This window comes from Lepidochelys kempii, chromosome 2, assembly GCF_965140265.1.
Source record: "Lepidochelys kempii isolate rLepKem1 chromosome 2, rLepKem1.hap2, whole genome shotgun sequence".
In the NCBI taxonomy this organism is placed as follows: Eukaryota; Metazoa; Chordata; order Testudines; family Cheloniidae; genus Lepidochelys; species Lepidochelys kempii.
In genome coordinates, this window is record NC_133257.1 from 6497904 (window position 1) to 6517867 (window position 19964).

The 19964-nt window shown below is 46.0% G+C and overlaps 1 protein-coding gene across 4 annotated transcripts in view; it reads right to left on the reverse strand.

The window, feature by feature from the left end:
• ADGRB1 (adhesion G protein-coupled receptor B1) overlaps positions 1 to 19964 on the reverse strand; it is a 372262-nt gene that overhangs the window by 71986 nt on the left and 280312 nt on the right. For all 4 annotated transcript variants that reach the window (XM_073329984.1, XM_073329983.1, XM_073329982.1 and 1 more), the window contains one exon: positions 6058 to 6161. In XM_073329984.1, coding sequence (XP_073186085.1) covers positions 6058 to 6161 — 104 coding nt within the window. The remainder of the gene's footprint in view (positions 1 to 6057; positions 6162 to 19964) is intronic.

Below are 19964 nucleotides of genomic sequence, written 5' to 3' on the forward strand. Positions count from 1 at the left end.
CCCCTGGAGGTTACGGCAGGATTTCTCTCTGAAGTGTGTATTCCAGCATGTTGCCTAGTAATTTAATATCAGTGACTAATTTCGGGCAACAGTAAATATGTTGGGCTGTGTACTGAGCTCTGGATTCCTTGCTGGCCCAGCCAAAGCAGCATTCGCTGCTCAGTGCGCCAGGTGCCCGGGCTGTGTTGAGTGGGACCATGTGCTGTTGGTACACGGCCTGCAGCCTTCAACTCCACTTTACTTCCCTTTCCGTTTTGTGTTCAGGCAAATATAAATGCTCAGCACAAACTCCAGCTGTGGCTCTGTGACACTGAGAGTAACTGGGTTTATGCTGAAAGCAGCAATCAGCCCAAACTTCCCTGAGACTCAGGTCTTAAGCTCTCACTGAAACTAGGCTCTCAACCAGTTCTCCCCAAGACTCATCCTCCCCCCCCCCCCCCCCACATCCCCGGAAAGCCTCTCTTGGAAACTCCAGCCTGCAGTTATCTTACTTGGAAATTCAGCTTCAGTTTCCCTTGAAAACTGAACCCAATCTTTTCCCAATATCCACCTCAAATTCACCTCAGCTCAGTCCCCAGGCTTTCTCTGACTCCCCATTCCAATCTAGGCCCAATGTTCACGCACACTGGTGCTGGGTTCACTGACAGGTGAATCCAGCCTGTGTCTCAATGCAAATATTCTGGAAGTCTCTAGTCAGCAAGCATCCCCTTCTTTCAGAACAGATATGTTCCATGCCGAGAAATCACCACTACAGCTTCCAGCTCTGAACCACCAACCCTCTGCTGCTTGCACACAGGAAGCAGGAGGCAGTACCTTGCCACAGAGGGTGGTGGAACAAGGAGCCTACATGGGTTGGGGTGTGTGTGTGTGTGTGGATCCTGGCAAGGGGAGGCAAGAGAGTCTGGCCTGACTTTGCCTAGAGGCTCTAATCTGGTCCCTCCACTTAGCAATCACAGACCCTACCACTCCCAGCACACTGCCCCCTAGGAGCTACCTTTAACCCAGGACACTGGCCAGTCCAGAAGGCATGAGACACCCCAGGGCTTGGCTGGGATCTGCCAGGTTAAACATTGGTTGAACAGTCACAAAACCTTCACAGTTCAGCTTTCAATATTATCTCAGCCCTTGCAAAGGCTAAGAGGGAACCGTATTGCTGGGGGAGACCAGGTAATTTGAATGGCAGTAGGGATATAGGCATGGGAGAAGGAAGGGGAATAGACTGTGGGATAAGAGGGGAGAATTGGGAACCTCTACTCCACCTGGAAACAGTAGACATCAAGGACCACTGAGGACGCTGCCAATTGTCTTGGCTCCGCCATTTCCTACCAGTGTGTGCCAAGCACCAGTCCTGGAAGAATGCCCAAGTCTCCCTATGTCTGACATAAATTAGCCATAAGACATAGGGGGTAAACGGGTCAAGCTCTCCACTGGCCATGAGTCCAGTGGAAGCTGCTCGGTGGCAACAGAAACAGATGCTAAGATTAAAAAGGCACATGCAGACGCAATCCAACAATGGTGCAATGTCAGATTGGGTGATGCAGATGCTGCAGCAGCAAGCCATGTAGTCTGGAAAAGCCTTCCTTTTCCACTTCCCCAAATCCCTGGTGCCCAGCACCCTTTTCCTCTCCTGTCTCCCTGGGACAGGGCGACGTGTTCTCAGAGGGCAATGCAGGAAGTTATGGCCATCTGGTGGGTTATCTCTGAAATTCCCAGGGTGGGGTGAGATAGTCAGCACACAGAGGAAAACTCAGAGCTTTGAGTCATGGTAAAGAGCACACAGAGCAAATGTAATGCAAACCATTGAGTGGGGGCAAATACATGCTCTGGATGGGAAGTTATCTGGACATTCACAGCCAAGTGAAAGAGGATCCGGAGTGGGCGGAAGGGGGAACCTCCCTTCTTTCTGTGGCATATGTTTAGGAATAAGCATACTCTCTTCTTGGTTTTCCAGCTAGCTAGTACAATGATCAGAGCAGGAAGACACATGTCCTGGACTCCATTCCCATTGGTGCGATACTGGGTGAGTCGCTTAATATTGGCAAAGTGCTTTAAATTCCTTGGGTCAAAAATTACATGACTGTAATCTATGTCAACTTTCTTTTTTTCCTTGGGCTCAAGACACAAAATTGTGATCCTGATTCTTGAGTCTCCACAGTCCAGGGCTTTTTGGATTCAGTCTGCTTGAACAGAAATCTTCCATTACCATTATTATCATACTCATAATCATCTTGTCAACTTCACGGCCTGACATAACCCCAGAGAATGGCCCTGATTCCCCAAGGCCCTGCAATACCTGCAATCATCTACACCAATGCAAATTGTAAATGCTCCTGTAAATGCTCCTGTTCCCATTACACCTATTCTGCACCAATTGAAAGTGACGGCACAAGGTACAGGGCAATGGACAATGAGGCCCAGTTGCCTATGGTCAATGCAGATTTGTCCTGCATTCCCCAAGGCAGTCAACCTTAGTCAAGTCTTGGCTGACGGTTTGTCATGGAATGAGCAGCTCGTTTATAATGAAGTACTGGTCATTTGGTCTGCTCTAGCTGTGACCATCTCTATCTCACTCCAGTATCCAGATTACCACAGCTTCATCCTTACGGAAACAAAGCCCCCGTGCCTTCATCATTGCCCTCATCCTAGAATAACCCGTAAGGCAGCAGTCGTCCCTTCTGGCCCGCACTCCACTTGAGTCTCTGTACACTCTGAAAATACTGAGATGAGGGGACATTCGGGGCCTGCCCTCTTCCACCTACACTACGTACACACCACATCCCAAAGGTGCCACGGTACAGCTCACTCACCACTGCATGAGAGCACTGCACATTCCTCTCCTTGAAGTTAAACGCGACTGCGTTCACCCACTAAAGCACAGGAGATCACACCTCCTGATACTCCAGGGCGCTTCCGATGGGACACACCCCGCAAAATTGAGGCAGTTCGGAACCATAGCTCCAGCTTCTCCAAGCTGCAGGGAGAGCCACACAACTATGCTTCTTTCGTTCTTTCTTCGTAACCACACTTTCTATCTGGCTATCTTCTCCTATGACCCCCCCCCCCCCCGCAGTATCTGAGCACCGCTAGGGAAGGGAAGACAACTGGATTTAAAGCAGGGCCAGCATGAAACAGGAGGCAGAAGCACCTTGGCAGTTCATGGACAGCCACAAAAATTACACTCAGCTGTGAGGAGCAGAAGGTGAGACTCACTCATGCTGATATCTTGCAGAAAGACATGGACGTAGCTTTCACACAGCCATCAGTGGCAAACCACAGAGGCATGGGCTTTTCTGCTTGTTGACTGGCTGATGAGAGAAGCAGTGGGAGAGCTAATCAATACAGAGCATTGATCATGGTGGTATGGAAAGGTCACTGCAGCTCAGTGGGTTGCTGCACAACATTGAGATCAGGGATGGAAAATATACGAGAACATTCATGAATGCTCCTGGGTGTCAAGAAGCAGAGGAAAAGAAGTCACAACAATCAGAGCTTTGCAAGAGGATCAGATGACCTGGCCCATCCCCAGCCAGGGAGGAATGTTCCCTACAATCTATCCCCCTTGGCTTTGCCCATTTGTGGGGCATTTTTTGAGAGAATTCTGCACTCATATAACGCTCAGGATGGATTGTTCTGGGCAGAGAAGTCCTCTCTTTACCCACAGAACATGTAGAGCACACGGATCACAAGCAGGCTGCATCTCCAAGCCTGACCAGGAGCAACCACTGCTGGGGATGGGGAGGTAGTTCAGTTTTCATGGCCCATTATGTCACTGGCTGCTCTGTCAAGGCTGCAAACAAAGAGAGTGATGTACCCTTAGTGGAGGGGGTGAGTGAGGGTTGCCACCATCTGTCCACCAGGAACTGGACTGAGTCCACCAAGAGATCACTAAACAGCCCATCAGACAGTAACAATGTTCAGTTTGGAACCACATTCTGCCAGTTTGACTGTATCTGAACTGGTCACTCGAGCCAAAAAGCTCCAACCCACTCTCACTGATAGCCTGGCATGTATCAGTATGGGGAAACTGCTTCTGAGGATTTGACTGAGAACCCGAGGATTCTTTCATGTTCTCTCGGGTATCTTGCCCATTCTCCAGAATTCCTGAACTCCCCCTTCCCTCTTGCTCTCATCCCCATTCCCTCTCTCTGCCTTCTCATACAGAAGCAAACTCTAGTTGGGCACAACTCTGGGAATGTTTCCAAATTATCAGCCTCAGTGAATCTATTCATGAGAACAGGTTGGTTTTCAAGCTGAGCCTACACACACACATGCTCCAGCTGCCTTTGTCCAAAAGTCTGCATGGGAAATTCTCAGCTAAATCTCCACAAAGCAGCTGAATTCCAGTAAGTGCTCTCCACAGAACACCATGTGGGTAGAACGTTGTTGTAACAAGAAGCTACTTTCCCACGCATTGGCAAAAGGCCAGGTTTGTGGAGTTCCTGGACTCGGATGGTAATGACTTAGGAATAATACAGCTGGACCCACTTCTGAGAACTCCCCATTGTCTGTAGGAGATAACATGGCTAAAAGGGCTGACTTGATCCTGGGATGTGTGATACACAGAGGAATGTTGAGCAGGAGATATTACCTCTGCATACAACACAGGGGAGATTGCTACTGCAAGTGTGTCCAGTTCTGGTGTCCGCACTTTAAAAAGGATGTTGAAACAATGAGGAGGGTTCAGAGGTGAGACACGAAAATGATTTGACATCTGGAAACCTGCCTTACAGTGAGAGATTAAAGAACCTCACAATTAATTTAGCTTATCAAAGAGACTTTAAGAGGCGATCTGATCGCAGACTGTAAGTATAGGGAGAAAAATTCTGATCATAGAGAGCTTCTTAACCTAGACAAACTTGAGTCGCAGGCTCACTTGGAAACTCCTGCCTGTAGTTGGCTTGCTTGGAAATTCAGCCTCAGGTTAAATATAAAACTGAGGCCCAATCTTGCTACAAACTAGCCCCAACATTCACCTCAAACTCACCTCGACTCACTCCCCAGGCATAGGCAAACCAAGACCCAGCGGGTGGAATCGGAAGCTAAAAAATTCAGGCTGGAAATAAGGTGTACATTATTAACAGTGAGAGTAGCTGACAATTGGGACAGTTTACCAAGCAATGTGGCACATTCTCTGTAATGTGGAGTCTTTATAGCAAGGTTGGACTTTCTAAAATATACACTCTAGCTCAAGCACAAGTTGTTGGGCTCAATGCAGGAATCCCTGGGTGAGGTTCAATGGCCTGTGCTATGCAGGAGGTCAGACTAAGCCCCTTCTGGCCTTATAAACTACAGAGTTACATGTACCTGGGCTTTGAGTGGGGTCTTTCCTCTGGAGACTCTATGCCAGTGCAGGCCTTGGATGCATCAAACTTTGTATGTTAAGGAGTCAAAGCCACCACAAAAATGCAGCTACTTCTGGGGTGATACACAGCAGCTGTTTAATAGTGAACAGTAACCCTATTCAACAGGAAGTGAAGAAGAATCCCATATTTGAAACTGCAGGGGGAATTTAGGCAGACAGAATGTAGCTATCTAAATTGGGATTAGGCCAGGATGCTCGGTTTTAATACACTTAAGTTTATGAAAATTGCTGTGGGATCATTCGGACCTACATTTTCAAAAGTGAATAGTGATTTTGGGTGCTTCGGTTTTGCCCATCTCCAACTTGAGACACCTTAAAGGGTTCTGATTTTCAGAAAGTGCTGAGCAACCACCCTCTGAAAATCAGGCCTCTTAAAGTGTCCCAACGTGGACACCCAGGAACCGAGGTACCCCAAACAGCAAGTCATTTTTGAAAATGTTAACGCCTGTGACTCAAGTGTTCAGAGAACTAGCTCCATTGCCTCTCCAGCCAGCACCATACTGGGTTATGTGCCAGAGAAGAGAATGCCATCTACTGAGCCACCAACACCACATCGTTCAGCACCTGCTCGTCAGAAAATGGCTCTACCTCGGATACCCAAACATCCACAACAGGAGGGCAGAACCTCCAGAATCCACCCAGCCCAGGTGACAGCTGCTGTGCCCAGTGAGAAAAGTGGAGAAAGAAATCTGTACCTCCAGACAGAGACGTAAATGATAATCAAGAGCAAAAGCGTCAGCGAAGATACTCCACAGCCTACGATTAACGTGACAGAAGGGACCAGCACCTTTTCCATGTTCTGAAAGAGAGAAAACAAGAGACAAAAAGAATGCTCAGCAAACGCTACCAGCTCGGTTTCATAACAAGATCTTTCCCCCACAATTGCCTGAGCACGTGTCAATTGACCTGGCGACCACATCAAACTGAAACAAACAAATAGGATGTGAGAAACAGACACATTTTTGGTTGACTCAGCCTCTCATCAGGCCTGATTCTATTCTCACATAGACTGGTGTAAACCAGGAGGGATTCCAGTGAAGTTAATGGAGACGAACAGTGTGAAAGTGCTGCCTGAGAAAGGAGAACTGGGCCCTTCATCTTTAACACGAGGCTCCCGAGAGGGTTAATGAGGCAATGGCAGCAGGCGGTCCGCACGCTCGCATGTTTACAAATCAGCTCTTCTGGGAGCTGCTATCATTGCAGCTCGGAGGATGAGAAGAGGGTGAAAATCTTCCACCAATTAGAAAGCACCATCTGGCAGGCAAGGAGACAAAACAAGCGAAGAGGAAAATAAATAAATAAACTCGGTGATAACATCCAGCTGGAATGGCCATTGTTTCACCATCCTTCCTCGACTGCACCCGGCGTCTCTTCCTATGCACAGCAAGCCGGTACACTTGGAGGGAATTCACCCAAATTACAGGATCCCACCTGCCCCTACTCCCTCACCTCCGTCCTGTCCCCTCTCCTGGGAAAAGAAAGGAGTTAACTAGCTACCCATTCACAGCCAACACACAAATCCTCAAATGACATCTGAGACCACGGCAGGGGAAGATGATCATATTATGGTGACTCCCTCCTCCTGAGTTCCTCCGTTTGCCCCAAACTTCCTTTCACGCTTATGCTTTGAATCCCGTATTGTTTTGATTCCTGGATGTTCAGCCTGGGGGGTCCCATGGTCTCATTCTTGAAGTAAAGAATTTGCACTTCTAATTTTTCAGCTCAGCTATAACTCTTCTGCCATGCAGTGGGTGGCGGGTGGGGGAAGAAAGGAAGGGGGACAAAATTAGTTTCACTCATGGAAAGAAAGGGGGGAGTCTAGTAATTCATACAGGACAGGGATAAGAATGGTATGGACTGATCTCCTGTGTGGCCAAGTCCGTTTGGTGGACCCACCACTTGACTGGTCAAAACTGGGCTGTGGCATTGAAGGATTGTCTTAAACTCTGTGAGGCCAAACTCATTGCAGGTGTAATGGCACTGAATGCAATGGAGGTAGACCAGGGATGAATTTGGCTTGTTATTCATGCAGAAGGAGATGCGGGGGTCTATTAAACATTAAGGTTGTCCAAGTTTTTGCTTGAGACCTTTATTGGGTCAAATAGCAAGTGGTCTCACTGGTTCCCAGACACTGCCCATGAGTGGAGACTTTGGGGGTAAACACATGGCAAGGCAGTTTTTAAAAGGTTTGGTGGTGGAGGGTGTGGGAGGGAGAACCTGTACAGGTAGTTCATCCTATGCATTAGACCTGACCAGCCTTTAGCATAGCTGGAGAAGTCATGACTGGGGATGGGAGAGAGGAATATCTCTCTCTTGATGTGTGAACCCACAGCTCCTGTCAGCCATGTGCTCTTGAAGTGTCAAGTGCTCCATAGTGGCTCCTCCTAATCTGGTTCTCCAGATCATGGATGGCAAAATTTCCCCTTCTCCAGACTACACTGTGTATTTCTCTGTTGCATGTTTCTTATCCACCATGCTCCATGCTATCCATGTCAATGCTCCCGGCTTGGAATGAATACAGAACAGCTAGCAGAAATCCACAATGCTGATGACAGAGGAGAATGATCCCTTGTGATTGAACTGATTGAGGCAGCTTGTGAGGGTGTGAGGCCAGGGACGATGACGTTATTAGGTTTTCCGGTATCCAGGTTTATTGCTACAAATGCTGAAACGAGGTGAAACGTCCCCCAGCACTGGCTCTGCGTGGATCTGGGACAGGAACAGGCAGCCCTCACAGACAAGTAGTCCGCATGCGGTTAACTCTACAATACACTCTGATAACTAGAGACAAGCAAATCAGATTGGATCAAATGAGAACTGAGCTGAACCTTTGCCCAGAAGTGAACTGCACCTGCTCTGAACCTTCCCTGCAGTTTGAAAAAGCTGGGTGATGTTTTTTCAGTTGTTTCGTTTGGTTGCTGTGGGCCCTCAGCACGTTTTGGCTCTCATTAGAGGCGTTAATGAAGAGCAAGACTCTTCTTAAGTGTTTATAAACTGAACCCCACCAGGATGTACTAGAGACCCCAGGGGAAATCTTGCAGGATTTCCAGCCCAAAGAGTTTGGGATAAACTTTTCAAGAAGCGTCCAAACCTTTGGACGCTCAACCTAAATGAAATTCTGGATCTGGGGTCTGATTCAAAGGCCACTGCAGTCAATGGGAGCCTTTCCATTAACTTCGACAGGCTTCAGCTCAGGCCCTTTGAGAAATTCACCCATCATTATACACTGCAGTTTGTTTTAACAGCTGTTTCTTTCATAATTTAGATCTCTCCAGCACCTAGCCCCTAGCTCCAGTCACCTCTTACTCATCAAAAACACATAATGATACCCTCGTAAGTATCAAAATCAGCAATGCAATATCTCAGTGTCCCAACTAAACAAGTATCCAATTACCAGTAATCACATTGCAGTGAAAAGAAACCTAAAAAACCTAAAAAACAACCCGTCCTATGGTTCCAACCAACATGACATCTACATCAGTCACCAGCTGGAACTCCCTTCTTCCTGAAATGCCTGTCAGAAAAGATGGGCTTTGCCACATGCGCTAAGGTTAACAAATCAATCTCTGGCTGACCAACATGTGGGGAAATGAATTCCAGCGTCTAAGGGCCTCATGAAGAATGCCCTGCTTCCAGCTCCTTATTATTATTACTCATTTGTTACTACCAAAGCGCCAAGGACCCTCAACCAGGGACCAGGACCTCATTGTGCTAGGCACTGTACAAAAACACAGAACAAGAACAGCAGCAAAAAAAAATATCTCTGACCCAAAGAGCTTACAATCTAAGGCTACGTCTACACTTATAGCAGCGTGCAGAATACAGGCGCCTTACATGTAGCTACGCGCCGCAGTGAAAGGCAGCCTGCATCCTCACTTTTCACTGTGGCGTGTATCTACATGCACAGAGAAAGGCTCTGGCCCAGGACCCTTCCCCACTGCTGGAGCCTTCCACGACAGTGGGGAAAGGCTCTGGTAGTGGCCAGACAGTGGGATGCAACTGCTAAAACTAGCAGTGTAGAAGTGGCACTGCTTGGGTATCTAGAAAGCCACGTATGGTATAAACCCTGGGGGCTTAGGCAAGGAAGGAATTCTACGCTACTTTATTCACCCAAGCCAGTGGTTCCCAAACTTTAACAGCCTGGGAACCCATTTCACAAAAATATCAAAACTTGCGATCCCCCTCCTAAAAATGAATATTTCCAGGGATTTTCTCCCTTACCGGAGCATAAATTATAGAAGCAGTGATCTTGGAAATAACATGCTTATTACACACTATTTATCATTACATTATGAATTTTATTACATTATGAAAATGGCAACACTCTTCCAAGATTTCACTTCTGTAGCTCAGATCACTTCAATTAAGCCTCCTACATGTTTCATCAAGGAGTACCAGACGTGAAACCTCATGAAGATATTTAAGAAGTCAACTCAAATAAAGAGTTCCTCCCACAAGCATTCGGGTCTTCAGCAGTCCAGGCAAACAATGCACAACTACAACAAAGCTTAAATTTCTTCTGCCAGAAAATCATGGTCACGGGGCTTGGGGGTTGGAGTCCCTAGGGACGGCTCAGTCCACCATTACAGAATATTTTTCTGAGAACCCCCGATACATTTCACGAACCCCCAAGACTTCACAAACCCCAGATTGGGAAGCACTGGCTAAGCCATGCCCAGCGTCTACACTGCTATTTATACCTGTGCTAGCTGGTCATGCAGTGTCTGCACTGTACCCACAGCTGTAAGTGTAAATGTACCCTGAGTATAAGGCAAGTTTAAGGCAAGAGACCACAGAAGGACAGAGATGGGGCAGTACAACCAATGAGATCATATAGGTCAGCATGATAGGCAGTGCTCTCTGTACACCAGCAGCCTCACTGTGCCTCACAGCAAAGGGGAGTTGTGAGGAGGACAATGAGGTGGCTTTGCAGATGTCCACAGGGAGCTCCTCCCAGGCGTGAGGGGCAGCATGGGAGACAGCATGAAGGGCCTCGTCTGAAAACGTAAGTGGGAGATGGCCTGGAAAGTGAAACCAAGCTCCAGCTCTTTTCAGTGTCGTCCAGGAATCTCCTAATTCTAGTACCACCATCACCCACAACTGTGGCAATATGGTATCCGCTCAGAGCTTGGCCATTTCTAGTTAGAAATGACTTGAGTGATGGGGCTTCCACTGCTCCTCCCTGGGAGACCAGGCTGCAGTCTAACAGATCTCACCATCCGGAAATATTTACTGGCCTGAATTCAACCTGGCTTTTGCTCAGTTTCATCCCATTACTTCTGCTGCCGGTAGGGCCCAATCCAAAGCCCACCGAAATGAGAATGAATCTTCCCATTAACTTCAGCGGGGATTTAGCTCAGACCATTGCACTCCCTGGGGCCATCCTGGAGAATTCCGCTCCCTCCCTGGGTGTTTACACCCTTCAGCACCGAAGCTTTGTGTACCATGCTCTACAAAAACAAATCTGGGAAGGGCACTTCTTTTGATAACAATATGAAGCCTTCCCTCCAGAGAAGAAGGGTGGTCCAGTGGTTAGGCCATTGCCTTGTGCCTCGTGAAAGCAGTGTCCAATTTACTGGTCTGCCACAGACTTTCTGCGTGTCCTTGGGCAAGTAACTTGGTCTCTCTGTACCTCACTTCCTCATCTGTCAAACAGGGACAATAGCCCTGCCCTGAAACGCTGTGAGGATAAGCACATTAAAGAGTGTGAGGAGCTCATGTACCATTGTAACAGGCACCATATTATTACCTTAGATAAATGTCCTCCTGGCCTGCTCTCTTACTACCCCCTGCAACATTCTCTGTCACAGTGGCACCCCCTGGCTGCTACGCAAACAGAGTAATTGGTGGCCAGGGATTCGCAGAAAGCGCAACATGATATTTAACCAGTCTCATTGAAGTGAATCTTCATGTGGCCAGGAGAAAAGAGAAGCCTAGGAAGCTGTACTAAAAACAATCCTCCCCCTCGCCCCCCCCCCCCCGCCAAAATATGCCTCAGAGCTGGCAGTGAACTAATGCAATGTTTGTATTTTACATTAAGTGAGGGAGAGTGTTTGATTATGATCCTGGATTCCTGAGTGAGAGAACCAGACTGAAGGTAATTCATACATGTTCAGGCCTTTGTAAACCGGGACATTCCCTCAAGGTGAACTCATACTTGACTTACTGGCTCTTGTAGGGAAGTGACAGCTTGGCAGGTTGGCCTGCATCCTTGCATGGCTTAGAAGGAATTAGGTCTAAGAGCTGAATCTGCGTCCTGATTTCCATCAGCCAGTCCCAGTTTTGACATGTCTCTCCCATGTCCATAAAACTTGGGCTTGCAGTACGACAAAGTTGTACAGTTCAGGTGAGGATAGGGGCCTCAAACCAAAGAAACCCCTTCCTAGGGGTACGTCTACACGGAAGTTGAATGCATGATTTCTAGCTCGGGTGGATGTACACGTGCACCTGCACTAGCTTTGATCTAACTAGGTACATACTCAGGTGACCTGAGCCGCCACACCTACCATCACACTGATATTTTTCAGTCAAAACCAGCACACATTTGTCTACCAGAGCTGGAAATTACACCTCCCAGCTGTATCCCTAAAGTCCTCCTTTGCCAAAACAAAACTCTGTCAAAACTCCACTCCAACACTACCAAATCTCCGTGTACAAAAGACAAAACTTTACCCCTGAAATTGACAAATCCCCCATCCACATGACAAAATTCTTCTAATTTCACCTCCTAAAGCCTTTGGCCACCAGTCCACATTCTCATACCACGTCTCCCTCTGTGGAATGAGTTCCATAAACCGAGGGGTCTGTTGTAGCACTAGATGAATGATTTCATTTCTTTCATCCAAAGGCTCCCAAAACACTTTACAGCTATTGTACCCAAGCACAGCACCACAGAAAAGCAGCCACCACTAGGGTGGAAGGGAATAGGATGAGGAGAAATTTTGGCCAAGGACACTGTGGGGAACATCTACTACTACAAAAAGTGCCAGGGGTTGGTTTGTTTCCACACCGTGCCAACAGGACCCTTCCCCCCATTGAAAAAAACAAAACACATTTTATTAAAGCAAAGTTAAAATAGAAGGTTAACTTACAAAGTCGTACATTGCTTATTACTTATTCAGAATCAGGTTAATAATCAAAGAACCTGGCTAAAAATTCTGGCTTGATGACAGCGGGAGCCCTCCTTCTCTGAGTATGCTAAAAAGGATAAGCAAATTTCTAAATAACTCTCCTCTTTCTGGTGTTTCTCTTATGTACGTTCTTGGTGTCAAAGTTTTTCCATCACTAGGACAGTCCTTATTTTCCTATATCACAATTCCATAGGAGAAGTCACCCTTTTCCAATAACGTGCAATACAAAGTCTTGCTGATAACAATAAAAAAGAAAGTGAAGTGGGTTTTTTACCCACGAAAACTTATGCTCAAATAAATCTGTTTGTCTTTAAGGTGCCACTGGACTCCTCGTTGTTTTTGTGGATACAGACTAACACAGCTACCCCTCTGATAATAAAAAAGAAAGTAATTTGTCATTCTGTTTAAACCAGAAATATTTTACTGAAGCATTATATAAGCAGGCAAAGGCTTTTTAGGATGTTGGCATTTTGTAGTAAGATTAAATCTTTTAATAATTTACTCCCCAAACTGTCTACTTCCTGGACACACCACACATGCAAGTATGTTCCCCTTTCCCTGCAACCACTCCAATGAAGTGCCTCCTACTAGCAAAAATATGATGGATTTTAACTGGGGTCAAATGCCATCTAGATAGTAATTAATTAAAAAATTATTTCTTAGTTATACAAATTGAAGATGTAGATCTCCCACATAAAGATCCACTCATCCAGATGAATTTCTTCATCCAAATCTCTCTTCTATCTTTTCATCTGGGTTGTTTTCTTATCAACATCTTTTTCAATCAAAATTGTATGTATTTTTGAAATTAAACCTTTTTATTCCAGCTTGCTCCTGGGTCAACCCCTCAAACGTGGTTAAAGGTCTAGACAGAGGCATCTTGTATCCGGATTTCACAATACAATGTTTGATACTTAAATATTGAAAATACGGGATCTTTACATTATTTACATTATTACATAGTTCTTGGTATGATTTCAAATCAGGACCCAAGAACAGCTGTCCAAGTTGAGTAATCTCAGTTCTTGCCCACAAGGAATGGTCACTTTGATATTTCCTAGGGATACAGTCCTGATTATTAATGAAAGTCGCTAAAGGAGAGGGCCTTGGTGACAGGGACGTAAAAAAATTGGTTAAAGTTGTGAAGGTGGTCTGGATGAATGGGTGATCTTTTGTTTTATTTTTTGTGACCTAAATTTCTTTCTAACCCACGCATTACTATAAATAGCTATACTTAGGCTCGTCTTGTTTGAGGTTTACCCAGTGTTCGCATGGTCTTTTGTTAACCCATTTGATCAGTGACCTGGAAAAACAAACATAAATCATCACTCATAAAGTTTTCAGATAATGCAAACATTGAGGGAGTGGTAAAAATGAAGAGGACAGGTCACTGATTCAGAGTGATTTAGATTGCTTGTAAACTGATGCAAGCAAATAATATGCATTTTAATACAGCTAACTGTAAATATATACATCTTGGGACAAAGAAGGTACGCTATAAATGGGAGACTCTATTCTAGGAAGGAGTGTCTCTGAAAAAGACTTGGGGGTCATGGTAGATAAAACATGAACTTCCAGTGTGACACTATGACCAAAAGGGCTAATGTGATCCCGGTATGCATAAGCAGGGGACTTTTGAGTAGGAGTGAAGAGGTTATTTTAATAGGCAGCTGGTTTAAAACAAACAAAAGGAATTATTTCTTCACACAATGCACAGTCAACCTGTGGAACTCTTTGCCAGAGGATGTCGTGAAGGCCAAGACTATAACAGGGTTCAAAAAAGCACTAGGTAAGTTCATGGAGGATAGGTCCGTAAATAACTATTAGCCAGGATGGGCAGGGATGCAAAACCATACTCAGAAGCATCCTTAGCCTCTGTTTGTAGAAGCTGGGAATGGATGACAGAGGATGGATCACTTGATGATTACCTGTTTTGTTCATTCTCTCTGAAGCACCTGGCATTGGCCACTGTCGGAAGACAGGATACTGGGCTAGATGTACCATTGATCTGACCCAGTATGGCCGTTCTTATGTTCTCTGTATTTGGCACTGGTACAACCATTGCTGGAATACTATGTCCAGTTCTGGTGCCCACAACTCAAGAAAGATGTTGATAAATTGGAGAGGGTTCAGAGAAGAGCCATGAGAATGATTAAAGGATTAGAAAACCCACCTTATAGTGATAGACTCAGAGAGCTCAATCTATTTATCTTAACAAAGAGAAGGTTAAGAGGTGACTGAATTACCATCCATAAATACCTACATGGGGAGCAGATATTTGATAATGAGCTCTTCACTCTAGCAGAGAGAGGTCTAGCATGGTCCAATGGCTGGAAGTTGAAGCTAGACAATTTCAGACTGGAAATAAGGTGTAACATTTTAACTGTAAGAATAATTAACCATTGCAACAACTTACCAAGGGTGGTGGTAGATTCTCCATCACCGACAATTTTAAAATCAAGATTGGCTGTTTTTCTAAAAGACCTGCTCTAGGAATTGTTCTGGGGGAGTTCTATGGCCTGTGTTATGCAGCAGGTCAGACCAGATGGTCACAATGGTCCCTTCTGGCCTTGGGATCTATGAATCTATCACATATTTTAATTCTGATGTGTAATAATAATAAGCCAAATCAGGGAAAGCTATTCCACTTCAAAACAAATTAAGATAAATCTGAAATTTTAGCAATTAATATTCCCCAAAGGGTCAAAATATATACAATTTAAATGAGTAATGGAATATGTCAAATATTAAGGAATAAATATTATGGAGAAATATAAAAAAATCCTTTAAAGGCAAATTTACCTTCCATTGTGGAATAAAATCATAAAAGAGGAATAGAACAAATAAGAAATTTCTTGGCTAGGTAGGGTAGCCTTGGTCAGGACCTCATCTGCGAGGACTGAGCTGAAAGACCCTAACTGAGAAAATAGCATACAACTCATTCCCTAACCCTGAAGAGATTTAACCCGATGCTCTTAGGGTTGAAGAATGTTTGCACAATTTGGGAAGGTGGTTCAGAATGAAGGGCCTGATCCTGGAAGTCCCACTGACTTCAATGGTAGTAGTAAGGCCCAGATCCTGAAAAAAATTATGCACCTAACTCCCAGAGAAATCTATCAATACTTTCAAGGATCTGGGCCCAAGTGACATCCCTAGGAACGGAAAGTCTCACAGGGTCAGTCCCAGTCAGCTCAGGATTCTGTTTTGTTTCCCTGTTTACGAGGTTGGGTTTTTTTTTCCTTTCCCTTTTTCTCTTTAGCAAGAGAGACAGCCTTTGTTTTATTCCCTCTGACTAATTAAAGCCCCCGACAGACAGCGATCAACTGCTGTAGGATCTCAGCCTCGCCAGGCAAATTTCCTCGGAGGAGGGGAAAAAAAGAGTTGGATTATTAAAAAAAAAAAAAAAAAGAAAAGAAGAAGGCACTCTATCATGATAAATCAAAGAGACAGGCCGGCCCGCACCTGGGGAGATGCTCATCTGGACACTTATCAGGCAAGCACTACAACTGGGAAGGAAAGGAGCCGCTTCCAAATGTGCAGTCCAGGGATACTGGGTCTCCATCACGTTGAGAGCCACCAGGGTCTGGAGGAGATTGTCTAAAACTGCAGACATTCTGTCCTGTCCCATCCCCACCCACCCTGCTGGGTGCCATGTGGAAGCCCTCTTTGGCGCACTGAAATCCAGAAGGGACAATGCCATAGGACCATAGGAGAGGAGACACTCTTGCCATAGCGAAAGGGTACAATAGCTCAGTCTCAACTCCAATTCCCGCAATTCTGTCACAGAGCAAGGACAAGGAATGGAAGGATTTGCAATCCGCAACATCAACTAGGGTGGAATAATGAATGCTCCTGCCTGGGGCTGTTTGCTCTCCCTGCTACCTAATCTTTCTGCCTGGCAGGGAAGATGGATGCTCTTCCTTTTTTCTTAGACATCTTTTTTCCTTCTTTGCTTTCTGCCTTTCCTGATTACCATCCCGTTTTCTCTTTTCCTTCTTCCTCTCCCTAGCCACTTCTCTCCGTTTTCTTTCTTTCCTCCCCATTTTGGCCCCCTTTACCCTCTATTTCACAGCCCTCTTTCCAGATCCTGGGTTTTTTTTCTTTCTTACCCTAGTCCTCCTCTCTTATTTTCCTCTCTTCAGCCCTCCTCTCCGTTCACTTTCTCTCTCCACATTTCCTTCCTTCCTCCTCTTTTTTGCCAGTGACACTGTGAAATGTGACTCTGTTAAGGCAGCAGCATTATCCTTGCTCCATTTCCCTGCTCGTGCCCCTGCATCAAGATAGCTCCATTTAGAAGTAAGTCAAAGGATGATATTTCTCAATGCTGCACATGTTGTTCTTTCTGCCTCTCACATCCTCAGTGGTGATCAGGGCTGAGCAAACGGTTTATTTGACATAATCACCCTAACAATGTAACTCAGGCATTTGACTGCTTCTTTTGTTCCCAGATTATTTGCAAACACACTTTTGAGTTTTAAAAAAATATGTTTGGAATTCAAATTGGTCTCATGGATATTTTATGGGTCTGACCCAATGCTCATTTGAAATCAATAAGAATCTTTCCATTAACCTGAATGGGCTTCTGATCAAACCTCAAGCGAATATATTTCACCCCAGGGATTGTTCATCAACCATTTGCTACTATGCCTTCAACTGGTCAGCATTCATGGCTTGCAAGTGGTCGCCTAAGTCACATAGTATTGTTTCTGTTCCCTGGTTGAACAACTGAAACTTTACAAAGAGGAGGAGGGACACCAAAGAGTTTCTAATTTGGCCACAAAAATGTTTCCAGTGCACACCTTTGCACAAACGTATATTTGCACCAGTACTCAGAAGAGTGAACATTTGCATGAACGAAACAACCAACCAACCAACCAGACAAAATGCGCAGAAATGTTTGCAGAAAATGATCAAAATGAGTTGAATGCCAATGAACTGAATGTGCTGTTTCCATCTGGCTGACTATCCTCAAATAGATTTTGGCAGCATTCACTCAGGTCTACCAGTATAAAGATCCTGAGTCTAATTCTTTTAGGCTAAGGCCTCTTCGTGCCATTCTGACAGTGTAAAGATGACTTTAAAAGGCGTGCAAATATAATTTCCTCTCATTTTGAGCCTGCTTTTATTAATTATTATTATTTTGTGCATTGCAGTAGTTCCCAGCAGTCCCAGCCATGGACCAAGACCATACCGCGCTAGGTGCTGTACAAACACAGAACAGCTAGTCCCAATGAATTTATGGCCCAAGTTATGCTGCTGGAGCGATTTATACTCACTTTAAGGCCCCTTTCCACTTCCAGAGCAGGGCACAGGCGCCCTGTGACAGCACCTTAGCCATCAATTCTGCTGCAGCTCCAAGGGCTCTGCAGAGCTAATGGGAGATGAACACTGAGGCTTGCCAGCAGAGAGAGCAGATGGGCCTCACACGCACCCAGGGAGCAGAGCGGTTGGATAAGCAGGCGCTGTTCTTACCCAGTCACTTTTCTGAGCATCCCGCAGTGTTCAATGTAATTTGCACTGATGCCTAGTCGTCCTGTCACAATTCGTTGGGCCAGTAGCTAGGGACAGTGGTGACACTCCAGGCACAGATGGTGCTTCCCATGGGAAGGCTCGGCTTTCACCTCTTGGAAGAGTAACTCCTGGCATGTACTGATATCGTGGACCTGCTGCTGCCAAACATACACTTCAGCCTGCTCTGCTGCAGAGAGAAAGCCCAGGCACATGCTGACACGCATGCTTGATCACGCGGGGTGGGGGGGGAGCAGGACCTGGGTAAGGGGTGGGTCCCATGTCACTGAATTCAGCAGGAGTTTTGCCACTGACTTCAGTGAGGGCAGGCAGAGGCTACAATCAAAGCGAAGGGGGCGTGTCAGGTTAGACTCTTAAGGGCCAGCATTGCCGGGGAGCCATAGGCTGCCAGGGGCGGGAACTCTGCAGTTTTCTAAGCAGCACCCCCCCACAGGGAAGGGTTCAGGCACAGGTACCCCAAACTGCCCCTCTTATACAATGCCAGCATAGACAGTTTCTTCTCTTTAGCTCTTTCTCCCCCACTTCCCCCCCCCTTATGTTGCTCCAGCCAAATAACTGCAAGAGGGGAAAGGACCAGGGGCTTCCAAGAGGCATAAATAAAGTGTGTAATGCTCATTCAGTGGAGAGCAATGAGCTGCCCCTTTGGAGCAGGCAGGACCCCGGAGAGGGACTGCCATTCAGTGTGGTCTCTCTATGTTACAATGCCTTCTGTATCAATTCCTGGGCTTAATTAGCATCACTTTGTTCCGGGCGGGGCCCAAACCTACACTCCACTCCAAAGCTTCTGGCCATAATAGCACTTCCCGTTCTTTGTGATGCGCTTTGGGATCGCCGCATGAGAAGCGGTAAGTTAAGTTTTTCATGTCTTCCCCGCCTCTCTCTCTTTCTTGCCTCCCCGCATCAGGCCAGGGCCTTCCTCAGCTCTGCTCGTATCCCTTCAGCAAGACAGATTCAAAGAACCAGCACAGCCTTTTGTTTCCTTCATGTGGTAACAAGCATCTTATTTAAAAACTGATAGAGAGCTTATTGGAAACGTATTCTTGGAATTTAGGGCCCCTTTTATACAATTTGGCCAGTCTAACAGGCAATTCCACATAATTATAGCAAGTAAAAATCACCCAGAGAGACATCTTAATGTGCTACTATTTATTAACAGTTGCTAATTCTTCACTCTGTATAGAGCTCGCTCCCCAGATACCACATGGCAATTTGTGTTTAGTAAACTGCTCTGACAGTGCTGACGAGTGATCACACCGTGGATTATTAATAAACAGTGTCAAGAAAGCTTCTTTCAGTCCAGTAGAGAACCACAGAAATTAAAGGAAAGAAAAGACTGATTCACTCACCTAGTCTCTCTCCCTAGCAAAGGCGAGACGTTGTCGTTCGGTATATTCTCCAGAGCTTTATTGACTTCACTCACAAATTACCAAAGGGATGAGGCTTCCACTACTTCCTTTTGAAGATAATTCTACATTCTTAAGGCCTGAACTTGCTCCTAACAGCCCCCAACTTGAAAAGGAGCAGGATTGGACCTATATAGGCCTGTTTTCTCACTACCCAGCTAAACAGCCTGGAGGTTACAGTAAGTGATTGTTGGTGAGAAATCCCGAGGCCTATCCCCGGCTGCTCTTCCACTGACCTGCTTGGCTAAGTCATTTAAGGCAGCCTTTTCAATGGCCGCTTTTGAATGGCCCAACTTCAGGCAGTCAAATCTGAAAAGGTTGGACTTCACCCATGAGCCGCACTGAGCGTGAGACCGACACCCGCGGATGCCTGCTTCTGCCTTCCCGCTGAGGCCGCGACTGCTTGTGTTTCAAGAAGTGACAGAAGTGGCAACTCTGGCTCGCATATAACCGGCTGCCGAGTACCTGCCCCCGAGAACGGCTGCTCTGATATCACACTGCCATTTGCCGCACCATGCATGAGAGCAGCACGAGGGAAGG